The sequence below is a fragment of the Gopherus evgoodei genome, chromosome 1, assembly GCF_007399415.2.
Source record: "Gopherus evgoodei ecotype Sinaloan lineage chromosome 1, rGopEvg1_v1.p, whole genome shotgun sequence".
Taxonomy (NCBI): domain Eukaryota; kingdom Metazoa; phylum Chordata; order Testudines; family Testudinidae; genus Gopherus; species Gopherus evgoodei.
Window position 1 is genome coordinate 323,659,085 of NC_044322.1, and position 14,763 is coordinate 323,673,847.

A 14,763-nucleotide genomic window follows, 5' to 3' on the forward strand; every position below is an offset into this window, starting at 1 on the left:
TTTTTCTCTTTTCTGCCTTTTGCTAAGTTAATAGCAGCTATGCTTTGATGCATTTTGCTTGAATTTGTGTAGCACCTTGCGTTCTATAGAAGAAACCCAAAAAATGTATAAAGCTCGTAGGGTAAAACATGGCATATTTATAAAGACTATACATTCATTATCCTGCAGTCTTTCTGGCACTATATTTTAGTGTCATGTTTATAAAAAATAATCTTGCATGAAGATCTGCTTAAAGGCTATAATTGTTAGTTAGATATTTCTATACTGTTGGCACATGTCAGATTTATATGAAAACTGATTCCTGCATCTCAGATATAGAGCTCATTTAGGCTCTTGAGATAGAATAACACGCAGGTGTCAGCCCTCCAAATTTCAAAGGTTGAAGATTAACCTAATATGCAATATGGTGACCTAACAGTTCTTCATTTGAAATAAATCTGAAAAATAATCTCTGACACAGCCTCAGAGAGAGAATAACCCAGTGGGATTTCTACCTCTTCATTTCCTAATGAGTTTTTTGATAATGAGAGGTGACTTTGCCAGTCACTCTGGGCTCTATTATGGCTAATTTGACTCCACTTCACTTTCTCTGTTAATTATTAACACTAGCCTTTTTATCCTCATGAGAACACATTCCAGTTTCTCTCTTTTTAAGATTTTTATGAGCCTATCTTTAGGAAGGTGGAAGTCTTCGGGAACAGGTTTTCACTTAGTAGAAAGCTAGAACATTTATTATTCGTTTAGGGAGACCCTGTGACATTGATTTAGAAGCATGGGGTGTTCTTTCTGATAGCTTTAATGTACTAGCAATGTGAAAGGGCTGTTAATTAAAGAATAAGAATCATGGTATGTTTCACTTGGGAATCTGTTCCTGGGAGAATGGTCATTTGCCACTTGCTAGCATATCCACCGATTAAAAGGTGACTAGTTCCAAGGGTTGCTTTTCAATAGCACTGGAAGAAAAAAAAAAAGAGACAGTTTTCCAGATTGCTTTCACTTGTCAGAAATGGTGACTTACTATATCTTTTGCCATTAGGAGAATTGTAGAAAACAGTATACAGGTGTGGCATTTATTTCTTGCAGTAGCTGCTACTTGTTCTTTCAGTTACATTTTACAGCCCTGCTGATAATTACTTCGTTATGAAAACAAAATTTCCTCCAGTTTTAATAATATGTCTTTCCTGAGACTGTTTCCTTAGTAATCATTTAAAGTAATTATCCATTTAATCTCTTCAGAGAAGAAAAAGCAAGTAGTAGCCTTCCAACAGTCTTTTCTTATGTAAGTGTGGAGCTAGAGTTTGTTTGTATTGCTTGTGTTATTCTGGAAATCAGCAGGCAAGGCAGCCCACATTGTGTAATAAGAGGGTTAGCTGTAACTCGGGTGTCACAAACCCTGCCTGAAAGACAAGAATATAATCCTGAAATAACCTTAATTTCCACTGGTTCCGGAAACTTAACTATTGCTGTAATTGAACCCAGTACTAAGTTTATAGATACCACTGGCTGAATAAAATTCAAACAATCCAACCCTAACAAAATTACACATCACAAAATCCAGCACTATGATTGTAATCCTTGTTGGCTGTCTCAACACAGGCACCAAGGATCGAATGGGCACAAGGAGGAAACTACTCTTACATCGCTTCAAGTGTTCCTTCAAAGTCAAGGTTGAAGCACGTTTCCATGGCAGAGTTAGGAAGTCTTTGTTGCTGATGTCTACACTGTACCTATCCTACAGAACTTCAAAGGGAGCAACCTCCAGCACCTTCTACAAAAACACAACCAAAAATAAAGAAAACAGTAACAAAATAGACACTCTCTCGCTAAGGAACCCATGTAAAAAAGACAACTACACGACAGGAACGTGGCATTTAGTGTATTAATACCAATTAATGAAAACAGAGTTAAGTACTCATGAAAAGAGACTGACAACACTGGACTCTAAGGTCCTCCACTTATCCACAGAACATATACTGAACAGGCAATATAAGTTCCTACACTGCAGTACCAATAGTTCTCCACTCTAACTAGAATGAACAGGAGTACTTGTGGCACCTTAGAGACTAAAATTTATTTGAGCATAAGCTTTCGTGGGCTACAGCCCACTTCTTCGGATGCATAGACTGGAACATACAGCAAGAAGATATTTATATATACAGAGAACATGAAAAGGTGGAAGTAGCCATACCAACTGTAAGAGGCCAATCAATTGAGATAAGCTATTAGAATGACTAGCTTTTAGGATAAGAAGGTAGTTAAGGCTTTATGTCTGTTCAGCCTTTTGCATCCTGAGGAGTCTGCCATCCAGGGGACTAGCACCAATTGCAATGCTTCTTTTTGTGATATGAATGCCCCTATGGTATCACTGAGATCACCTGCCTATTTCACTCAGGCACTCAGAAGCTGATGGTAACAATACTCTGTTATCAGGGCTGGCTTTATGAACGATGGGGCCCGATTTGAATACCCGGTGGTGGTCTGGGGCTTCGGCGGCAGGGGGTCCGCTTCGGGTCTTCCATGGCACTGAAGGATCCCCTGCCGCCAAAGACCCGGAGTGGACCCCCCCGCCACCAGGTGAGCAAAAAATAAATAAATAAATTTAAAAAAAAAAAAAGATGCCTAAGGCGCAGGACCCAATTCCAGGGAAACAGGGGAATCGGCTTAACGCTGGCTCTGTCTGTTATAAGCAATGTGGGTTGTCGCAGCACCTTTGATCTCATGATGGATGTCCCAGTATCCCATTTCCAATCCCCTAAATCATGCAGCTTTAATACAGAAAGGGCATTCTGATACTGCTTTTTATATGCTTGATAACAAAAATAGCATAAAAATAATTAAAGAAACTAGTTTGTTGAGCATATGAATCCTGGAAGTACAAGAAAAAATTTAAAGCTTGGAATAAACTGAGACATGGAATAAAAATAGAATTTTGCCTTTCCTTAATAATTAAGGAAAACAGCGCATTTTACCTTTCTGTTTAAAAATAGCAAATCTATTATTTTCTGAATGTTGTCTTAAAATGTATGAAAAATAATCTGCAGGTAAAATAAAGTACAATTTGTGCTTTTTAATTTAACCTACTTCATTTTCTAAAGTTTCATTGATACTCTCTGTATATTTCCACATGTAAAATCACCAGAAAAAAGAACAATCAAGTTTAGTGTCTGTATATTAGATTTAGCTATTAAAAAAGCAAAACCAGGGCACCCAAGACAAATAAAAGCAAGAGCATTGCATTTCATAACCAATATGTCTTAAGTTTTGGGCAAATACAAACGGTGTATATTAAAAATCTCTTTCAGTTTGATGTATATGCTTAACTCCAATTAATATGAGGTCTACAATACATTTATAAATATGGTCAATGGTGTTAAAGCAGTGATGGGAATGAGAATTTAGTATGAGGGTATATTTACTGATACACATCTATTTAAATATAATGCCTTAGTATTAAAAATATTAAAATACATTATGCAGTGTTTATAGTGTTGCTTTAGAGGTAAGCAATTCATGCAATAGTATATGGTTCAAGTATGGTATAAAATAAAGAATCTGGTGGGACAAAGAGAGAGAGTAACAGCTTAATTTCAGAGGAACTCAGCAGAGAAATATTTATAGCAAAGAGGGGCATTGTAACTTTTGTCTTGCTCTGGAAATTGAAATACTACAGAATTCTGGAGTGTGCAGAGACTGAAAGAAAAAAAATCATATATAAACAAAAAGAAAAAATCTTAAGATCTTACTGTCATTTCTTAGGAAGTTATTTAGCAGTTGGAAAAGCGGGAAAGTTTCCCAGGAATCTTGAGGTTGTGCCTCCAGTGCTGAATCCATATCAACAGAAAAGAGAGACCAAAATTTCTCTGCGTGTTCAGCTAATAAATCTGGCCACCAAGCAAAAGCCTATAATGTAACAACAACAACAACAAAATTAGTAAACACAAGTCACAAAAAAGAATAGCTACTGTATGGTAGCTATGGTCAAGTATCTTTGGATATGTCACTTTATGTCTTATCATGCATAGGTGATGTACAGTCCATGTGTGATAAATGTAAATGCATTCTTATACAGATGTATTAAAAAATATACCACATTTGTCAACATAGGGGAAAAAATCAAACCAGAAATTATTTTGTTGGAAAGGCAGCACTAATAATAAACCCCAAATTACTGTTAACAAAAGGGGGAAAAAAAGCAAACAAATTGTCTATAAACCTTTAAATAACTGAATATCAATCCACTGGCTGTTAAGTGTTTTTGCTAACTGCGGGGTGGGGTGGGGGGGAGAGGGGGGAGTGAAGCAGAAGAACTGAAAGTCTAAAGACAATCTTTGGAAAATTACAACATACTCTAATTTTGGTTTAATTCAGTTCTAAAGTTATAAGAAATCAGCCTAATTCATTGTCAAATGTTCTCTAAACAAATACATATTTAAAAGCATTTTGTCCTCATTCACTTATCAGAAGAAATTTGATTTAAACTTTAACTAACAGCTAATAGTAATATCCACTGAAATCTGTATTTTTGATAGATGCAAAATCTTCATTTTTATCATTATTTTGTCCTGAAGTGATAGACCATTCATGATGAATAAACCCCCATTTTCTTTAATAAGTGTTATAGGTAGATAATCTGGAGATTCAATAATTCTAGTTTATAACATCTCTTTCCACTAATTTAATAGCGTTTTGGAAAATACTGCTTTCTTGAGTGTAAGCTTCATGCATTAGATGATCTTAGCTCAGAAGAATGGAGGTTGGGGAGGAAATTCATTCAAAGGTTGCTGTGTTCAGGCAAAATTAGGGACTCTACAACATTCACATCATGCATCTTTTTCCTGCATTTACATCTGTGCTTTGTGGTGAAGGAAAAGAATGACAAGAATTGTACAATAGTTGGATGTTATATCAAAGTGAGAAAGATGGTAAATGGAGATACTGGCGGTAAAGATGGAGGCCAAGTAATAGTCTGAGCCTGTGAAAGAGCAGGTTTTAAAGTTCATATTAGTATCAAGCTAACACTGCTGCAACTGTTTTGTCCACTGTCACTGCAAACATCTAATGCTGAGCAACATACAGTCTCCTTGAATAAAGAGAGTTATATTACAGCCTCCATTTTCAAGTGTGACCTCTAATTCTGACCACCCCCATTTCTGAAGTGCCAACATCGGACACACTTAGGGCCTGATCACCAGAGGGGCTGAGCACCCACAACTCCAACTGAAGTCAATGGCAACAACACGTGCTCAAGCACTTCTGAAAATCAGGCCCGAGAGGTCTAAAATTCTAGAAATTCAGGTCTAGAACTGAAGAGCCCAAAATTAGATTCCACTTTTGAAAATGTGGTCATAAATGTTTACTTGTATCCGGGACTTCCTGATGACAGCCTAACATGGTGTTTTATTTTTTTCTGAAAGGAATGATTGCAACATGACCTGGAGAAAGGTTTCTGAGAGGTACTGGTGCTCCCTGAAAGCACCTGCTGCTCCTAGAGAAGTTAACAGGAATAGAGGTGCTCAGCACACTGCTATATCAGGCCTTAAGGATACTGACTGGTAATCAAGTGAACAGTACAGATCCTGTTGCAATTTTTTTGGCAAGAATTTAAAATAGATTCCTTTTCCTGTAATGGGAAGAAGTCTCTGACTGACAAATTGAGCTCAAATGAGAGCTCATTAAGGAAACAACCTCCTAGCCCAAGAAAATAACCTATCACAATAAAAAGAAGTAGCGTGAAAGGTTTTTTTTAAGTGTATAGGCATTGGCAGGTGTCTCTTTGGGACAGGTAAACAAAAATCTTTTCAGAACATATAGTGCCCCCCCTCCCCAAATTTTCTAGCAAGTCATCCCATTCTATTCCCATTTTAAACCCCTTCGCAAATGACACTGTGAACCAAACAAATTCTCTGGACCCTCTCAAGAATTATCCAAAAGTGTCTGGGAGCAAGTGAGAAGAATGTGAAAACATATACCAGGGCTAAGATGTTGTTTCATCAAAATGAACAATATGAAAACAAGCTGAATGCAGTTAGTGATTGGTCATATACATCCTAAGAGAACGAAAACATCTGACCTGATTAAAGAAAGACTGAAGTTCTTAGATTCTAGAAAGAGAGACAAATGTGGCAAAAAAAAATCAGAAATGATCAGAACAATTTATGACACACGTTCAAGACACATTAACAGCTCCATGCTACAAATGGTGAAAAATAATAATGCCTTGTTTGTGAGGAACCACATACCTCTTGTGTCTGTGGGAATCCATAAATTTCAAGTGTTGTGGAATAGAAAAAAAAAGTTATACTATTAAAAGAAGGAGTTTGATGTCACTATTTTTACAGGCTACTAATCCATTTAATTAACTGCACCATCATAATTTCTGTACTGTTATGATCTGAGCTCAGTGTGATGTATTTATATTTTGAATGGGGACAAGGGATGCATATGTACAATTTTTGTATTCTTTGCTTCATTTACCTTTTAATATTTCACTTCTGTTTATTTTATAACTTTCACTAGAAATACACATTTATTTTTGGAAACAAAGAAGGAAGAAGTGATGTAAAAATAGTAGTTTTGAACTTGACAGATTCAGTATTCCTGCAGGACTGATTTTCATTTGGGCAAAGAAAAAAATAGAATACATCTTTTTGCAAAATTAATTTTAAGGCATTATTTATTATTACATTTAATTACTAAGAAACACAATTATTAAACAGTAAAATGTATTGCATATTGGTATTTTATCAGATTCCTTTGTTTTTTAAAGTCTAATATTCTAAGACATCTTCAAAAGACAAAGAAAAATATATACATTTTATTAAGTAATCATTTACAGTGTAACATAGTGGTAATATTAGTGTAAAATAAAATCTCCTGGGAATTAATTTCAAATTATTGAAGCAGCTGTTTCTTCAGTATAAAATAAAATATCCATAACAAGTTCACACTTGACAGATGTAAGCGAAAAACTAGATTCCACAGTGTGAGCTAAAAGCAGATGTTTTGAATGATCATATTTATAACTATATACGTATGTGTGTGTGTGTGTATACACACACACACACACACACACAAAAATCTTGGTTTACCTCTTTGTATGCTTTTCTAGAAAATAATTCTAGGATTTTTTATAGAACATCCTAGAATCTGTATCTTAGACAACTAGATTATCATATTAATGTTAATAATATAAATGTATATGTATTTGGTCTATTTGTTCTTTTTTTGTAATACCTAGAGATAAAAGGTGCTATAATGCATGTAGAGTCCATTGTAGTTTATGAAACAAGGAACAAAAAGACTTGAGAGGGTAAGAAATATGAAATTGACTAAATTTACATCTTCCATTTTAAAAAGACATTTTAAAAAAGGCAAGATAAATAGAATAGAAATCATTGTTTAATCAGTCCCACAAAACAAACATAATACCAATGTGAATATTTATTTTTGAAGTTAAAATTAATTGGCACAAGACACAATGAAACCTAGTGTTTAAAGTTATATTTCCTTTCTGTGGGGATAAAAAATTGGAAGGGACAACTGTATAAGGCTGAATGTTTTCGATACCATTTAATCGCCTGTTATTGGTGTTATGCTCTTTAATCTGAAATTTCCAGACCTGGAGCTCATTCACGGGAATTCAGGTAGAGTTTTATTTCACTTCACTATTCTTAAGCTTCAAAACACTCATTTTCTCTGTAAATTGTAAACTGCCTTACACGTATGTCAGAACCCAAAGTTAGAATGTTTCTTGACAGAATTCCTTCACACCATGGAGAAACAAAATAGGTATGAACCATTATCCTATAATGAATGCAGATATCCTCACCTCTGCGTGATGCTCTTCATTCTGCTGCAATACTTCGATGCAGAGCTCTGCAAGGTGAAGAACCTCTTCCAGCTTTCTAGCAGGAGTTGCTTGATTCAAGGTCTCTATACACACAGACACACATATATATATAAAATTAAAAATATGCAAGTCAAAATTATTTTAGCTAGAAATACAGAAAAATAAACTGTATTTTACAGCAGAGAATGGTACTGGCAGGGAGCTGGAATACTGCATTGAAATAATTTTCTGATACACAAGCAATTCAACATTTTAGGGACATTCTTTTGATGTAAATGAATGCAATTGTATGGCCACATCAATGGATTACAGAAAATATATCATCCACAAAGAAATCACTGGCCACTATGAACATTTTCTGATTTAATACATGAGAATAAAGAGGTGCAGCCACACATTAGATGCTCAACTTCTGCAACAAGAAAATTCTAATTCTCACCAAGGTCAAATATACAAAGACAGCAGACACAAGACTTCTTTTCTTATTGTATTGTCAATACAATGCCATTCTCACCAGATGAGTCATTACTGGCATTAGCAAGATTCATGCTTTTTGCTGAAGTTTAAATTCCAGGCATATTTTATCTGAATAAGAGCCTACATTTTAGTTGATCTAAAAATTGGAAAAGTATAAAAACTGACATCATGTAATTAACTGATTCCTCTACCACTGCTTCCACTCCTCAGTAACATCCTTTGAAGCAGAAGGTTCTTTTCTGCACTGCAGTGAAAACTAGCACTATGAAATAAAAGATGCTATAATAGGATTGCAAGGTACCCAATAAAAACTACACATGAAAGAAAACAAGTATAAATGAAAAAAAAATACACGTGAAACTAGGATAAGTTACTTTGGAATTAAAAAAAAAAACAGCAAAGAACATAACAGTGGAATGAATATTACTAAATCTTTAAAGGTGCAATTAAATTCAGTTTAGTTTCAAATATAATATCCATCAGACTAAATCTAGGCAGACAGGAACAATTAACAATCAATTTGAAGAAAAAAATTAATACAATAAGAATAAACATATTGACCAGACTATATCACTATCTTCATCAGGAATAAGAAATTATTTTTAAGTGTATTAACTACATTGAGATAGGTGAGCTTCCTCAGTTAACAAAGTCTTTTCCCTTAAGGGCTAACAATCTTAAAGTTGTAGGATGGAAACAACGCAGTACAGTATGATTCAAATATAAAGCAATGCATAATAAATAGAATGAGTCACAGAGCAGGTGGGTTTTTGGAAGTTTTCTGAAGGAGATAACACAAGATGAGAACTCCACAAGCATTTTAGAGCCCTGCCTCATTCCATACGCATGTTCAGACATCATATGAGTGAAATTTCATACATATCTCCACAGATGGAAAACGCTACCTAAGTTTCTTTCTTATGTATGTACATTGCTACAGAACAATGGTAGATTGATAATAAAAAACCCCTCCACCAACCAACCAACCAAGATTTTGTTGTATATTAAAAAAAGAACAAAAAAACTAGCTTGTGTACACAAAGTATTTTTTAAAGACTTACAACTCTGCCAAATCAAAACATCTCTTCAGACAATGGAAAGGCATATGCCCCTGCCAAATTTCATGTGTCTACCCCAAAACCTGGGGCGGCTGTGTGTTTTTTGCTGCCCCAAGCACAGCAGTCAGGCGGCTTTCGGCAGCATGCCTGCGGGAGGTCCACAAGTGCTGCGCCATCGGCGTCCCTGCGGCCAAATTGCCACCGAAGCCGCAGGACTGGCAGACCTACCGCAGGCGCATCGCTGAAAGCCACCTGCCTGCTGCCCTCACAGTGACTGGCAGGCCACCGCCCGCAGCTTGCTGCCCCAGTCACGCGCTTGCGGCGCTGGTGCCGCCCCTGACCAAAACACAAGGACATTAGAGCTCTTTACAACCATTTTAACAAGGGAATGTGATATTTTCCCCTACTCTTCTCAAACTTAAAAAAGGCTGCCATTTTTCTGCCTCAAAGGTTAAAATCTGATAAAGTTAGAAGCAATGGGAAAAGACCCATTAGAATGGAAATACTCAGGTGACATTAACTGTTAGTTTATTGTGCTTCATCTCCAATCTAAACCTCTTAATACTGAACAAAGTGGAAGACTGAAATACACTATCTTGATGCAAGATACAATTTTGGCCCAATTCTCCATGAATGTGCGGCAATGTGCAGTAACCAGTAAAAGTAGTACTATCCATGCACAACTTACAAACCAGTAAAAGTAGTACTATCCATGCACAACTTACAAAACAGGCAAATATGTTTTTGCAACAACTACTAATTAATTTCTGTTTAAATAGACTACATTCCCCACTGCTAATGTTTGCTCGGCCCAGCCCGCTGGAACATGCTGTGGCTGTGCCACCTGGTCTGGCCCGCCAGAGCAGGCTGCAGCCACGCTGCCCAGCCTGTTGGAGCAGCTCCAACTAGGCCAGAGACATCCTTCCCGGCCCTTCCCAGATAAGGTGGGAAGGGATGGGATGGGGAGAGTTGGAGGAGGGGTCCCAGGTTACGGGTGGGTCATGTGGGGAGTGGTCACAGGGGTTACTCCCCTGACGCCCAGCTTCTCCCCCTCAAAAATTTTTCCCACCAGTTGCTGTCCCAGTCCGTCAGGGTAAGCAGCTGGCATGCTGGGACACTTAGTTTACTTAGGTTTACCTCCATGCCTGTGGACGCTAGAGGTAAAAAACCATCTCGGCCCCCCAGTGGTTTATACTGATGGCCTGGGAGCCAAAATTTGCTGACCCCTGAATTATAGCGTCGGCTTATGAACGGGTTATAAAATTTTTCAATTTTTACTTATCCATCTCAGGAGGGTCAGCTTATAAACAAACTGGCTTATGATCGAGTATACACGGTATATTCCAACTATTTTATTTGATAATGATATGGTAAAAACAAGAAACTATTTTTTCACTAAGTGTATTGTGACACTTTTGTATGTTTATGTCTGATTTTGTAAGCAAGTAGCTTTTAAGTGAGGTGGAACTTGGGGTATGTCTACACTACGGGATTATTCCGATTTTACATAAACTGGTTTTATAAAACAGATTGTATAAAGTCGAGTGCCACACTAAGCACATTAATTCGGTGGTGTGCGTCCATGGTCTGAGGCTAGCGTCGATTTCTGAAGTGTTGCATTGTGGGTAGCTATCCCGTAGCTATCCCATAGTTCTTGCAATCTCCCCCGCCCATTGGAATTCTGGGTTGAGACCCCAGTGCACGATGGTGCAAAAACAGTGTCACGGGTGATTCTGGGTAAATGTCGTCACTCCTTCCTTCCTCCGTGAAAGCAACGGCAGACAATCATTTCGCCACCTTTTTCCCTGGATTGCCCTGGCAGACGCCATAGCACGGCAACCATGGAGCCTGTTTAGCTTTTTTTTTACTGTCACCGTATGTCTACTGGATGTTGCTAACAGATGCAGTACTGCAGCGCTACACAGCAGCATTCATTTGCCTTTGCAAGATAGCAGAGATGGCTATCAGTTGTTCTGTACTGTCTGCCATATCATTGTAAATTGGCAATGAGATGACGGTTATCAGTTGTTCTGTACTGTCTGCTGCTGTCATGGGTGCCCCTTGCTGAGGTCGGCCGGGGGCGCAAAGACAAAAATGGGAATGACTTCCTAATTCTCCCCATACAGCAGTCAGATCCAGTATCTCCCGCACGGTCCATGCTGGAGCTCTTTTTGGATTTGGGACTGCATGGCCACCCGTGCTGATCAGAGCTCCACACTGGGCAAACAGAAAATGCAATTCAAAAGTTCGCAGGGCTTTCCTGTCTACCTGGCCAGTGCATCCGAGTTCAGATTGCTGTCCAGAGCGGTCACAATGGTACACTGTGGGATACTGCCCGGAGGCCAATACCGTCAATTTGCGGCCACACTAACCCTAATCCGATATGGTAATACCAATTTCAGCGCTACTCCTCTCGTCGGGGAGGAGTAAGAAACTGGTTTAAAGAGCCCTTTATATCGATATAAAGGGCCTCGTTGTGTAGATGGGTGCAGTGTTAAATCGGTTTAACGCTACTAAAATCGGTTTAAACGCGTAGTGTAGACCAGGTCTTGGGATATGCAAGACAAATCAGACTCCTGAAACGGGTACAGTAGTCTGGAAAGGTTGAAAACCACTGCATTAGAAAACCAATATGCCAAATTTTAAAGGTTTTCCCCCCAAGCAAAGGGAACACACCTCTCCATTTTTGATATAGGCCTTATTTGAACAATCAGCTGTTATTTGGAAGCTCCAATACTTCAGGAATATTGGAAAAATATTCTGCTCTTTGTTTGTGAATATTTATAACCATCATAAAGCAACCAAACACAAAAATCATCACACACAAAAAATGGAAATCTGTTCTGTCAGTCTTCATTATGTTTCTTCTCTCAAATGGTAAAGGTGTTTGTAAAGATATATTTACACTGCTCAGATTAACAACACACTGCAGGAAACAAGCTCCTGCAAGTTAGTAAGTATACCTGTTGACAACTTTTAGTAAACAAACAGCAAAAGCTATCAATCATCTGTTTTCTACTTCACTTTCTCACCGAAGAAAAAAAGAAAGGCTTGGAAGTAATGGATGACATCTCAAGTATGTATTATCAGTGAGTCACATATGGTAGCAAGAAAACAATCTGACATTGCTAACTGAGCTAAGTAAACTGACTAATCTCAAGGTTTTGAAATGAAAAGATGACTACTTCATAGATTCAAAGAGTTTAAGGCCAGAAGGGGCCACTAGATCATCTAATGTGACTTCCTGTATATCACAAGTTTTTAAATTTCACCCAGTTACCCCTGTGTTGAGCCCAATATCTTACTTCTATTTCACTAAAGCATAACTTGTATTTAGTTAAAGCATATCTTCCTGAAAAGCATCGAGTTTTGATTTGAAGATATCAAGATTTGGAGATCCCACCAATTCTCTTAGCTGTGTGTCTGAGTGGTTAATCACCCCATTGTTAAAAAAATTGTGCCTAATTTCTAATTTGAATTTGTCTAGTGTCAGCTTCCAGTCATTAGTGCTTCTTATGTCTTTCTCTGCTAAATTAAAGAGCCATTTAGAACCTGGTATTTTCTTCCTATGAAGGCACTTATCTAATGTAAACAAGTCACTACTAAAACTTCTTTTTGATAAGCTAAGTATATTAAGTTTTTTAAGCCTCCCACTGAAAGGCATTTTCTCCAGCCTTCAAATCATTTTTGCGGCTCTATTCTGCACTCTCTCCAATTTTTCAACATCCTTTAAAAATGTGGACATCAGAACTGGACACAGGATTCTAGTATTGGTTTCATCAATGACATATACAGAGGTAAAAGTCACTTCCCTAATCCTACTCACTATTCCTCCATTTATACATCCAAGTATTGCACTGGGAACTCAGGTTGAGTGTTTCTTCCCACTATTACATCCCTACCACTGTTCTCCATTTTGGATGTATGGCCTGCATTCTTTGTTCCTAGATGTATAACACTTTTTGTTTGAACACACCCAGCTTACCAAGCAATCCAGATGGCTCTGTATGACTGTCCCGCACGCATCATTATTTACCACACTACCAATCTGTGGGTCTGTCAGGCCCTGCTGGCCATGAGCCTGAACATGTGGGGGTCACGGAAAAGACGGTTACTCACCTTTGTTACTGTTGTTCTTTGAGATGTGTTGCTCATATCCATTCTAGTTAGGTGTGCGCGCGCCGCGTGCACATTTGTCGGAGACTTTTTACCCTAGCAACACTCAGTGGGCCGGCAGGTCACCCCCTGGAGTGGCGCCGGTATAGCGCCTGATATATACCCTTGCTGGCCCGCCCGCTCCTCAGTTCCTTCTTGCCGGCTACTCCGACAGTGGGGAAAGAGGGCGGGTGTGGAATGGATATGAGCAACACATCTTGAAGAACAACAGTTACAAAGGTGAGTAACCGTCTTTTCTTCTTCGAGTGCTTGCTCATATCCATTCCAATTAGGTGATTCCCAAGCCTTACCTAGGCGGTGGGGTCGGAGCGAGACGTTGCGGAATGTAAAACTGCTGCGCCGAAGGCGGCATCGTCTCTAGCCTGCTGGACCAGTGCATAGTGATGCGAAGGTGTGTACGGAAGACCAGGTGGCCGCGCGGCAGATTTCCTGTATGGGGACATGGGCCAAAAAGGCGGCAGATGAAGCTTGAGCCCGGGTGGAATGGGCGGTAAGAGGACCCATCGGAACATGGGCCAAGTCGTAACATGTCCGAATGCAGGATGTCACCCAGGATACGATACGCTGGGAGGAGATTGCCATGCCCTTCATGCATTCCGCCACTGCCACAAACAATTGAGGTGAACGGCGGAAGGGTTTGGTCCTTTCAATGTAGAAGGCGAGAGCTCTTCGGACATCTAAAGAATGGAGCTGTTGCTCTCGTCTGGAGGAATGCGGCTTTGGGCAAAAGACTGGCAGGAAGATGTCCTGGTTAACATGAAAGGCGGAGACGATTTTAGGGAGGAACGCCGGGTGTGGGCGCAGCTGTACCTTGTCCTTATGGAATACAGTATATGGAGGATCCACAGTCAGTGCCCGAAGCTCCGAGACTCGTCTAGCCGAGGTGATAGCGACTAGGAAGGCCACTTTCCAGGACAGGTACAGCAGCGAGCATGTGGCTAAAGGTTCGAAGGGGGGCGCCATGAGCCTGGTCAAGACAAGGTTCAGGTCCCAAGTAGGGGTAGGCCGTTTGACCTGAGGGTATAGTCGCTCCAAGCCCTTGAGGAATCTTGACACCATAGGGTGGGAAAAAACTGACTTGCCAGCTTCACCTGGATGGAAGGTGGATATAGTCGCGAGATGTACCCGTAGAGAGGAGATTGCCAATCCGTGCTGCTTGAGAGACCACATGTAGTCCAGAATAGTGGGAACTACTACGGAATG

General features: G+C 39.0%; 1 protein-coding gene across 24 annotated transcripts in view; it reads right to left on the reverse strand.

Moving 5' to 3' along the window:
* Positions 1-14,763, reverse strand: part of CADPS2 (calcium dependent secretion activator 2) — a 602,399-nt gene that overhangs the window by 113,252 nt on the left and 474,384 nt on the right. For 14 of the 24 annotated variants that reach the window (XM_030549117.1, XM_030549116.1, XM_030549113.1 and 11 more), the window contains 3 exons: positions 7,829-7,932; positions 6,240-6,248; positions 3,744-3,900 (listed from right to left, as the gene is read on the reverse strand). In XM_030549117.1, the coding sequence (XP_030404977.1) occupies positions 3,744-3,900; positions 6,240-6,248; positions 7,829-7,932 (270 nt within the window). The remainder of the gene's footprint in view (positions 1-3,743; positions 3,901-6,239; positions 6,249-7,828; positions 7,933-14,763) is intronic. The other 10 variants (XM_030549118.1, XM_030549115.1, XM_030549123.1 and 7 more) reach the window with 1 other exon arrangement.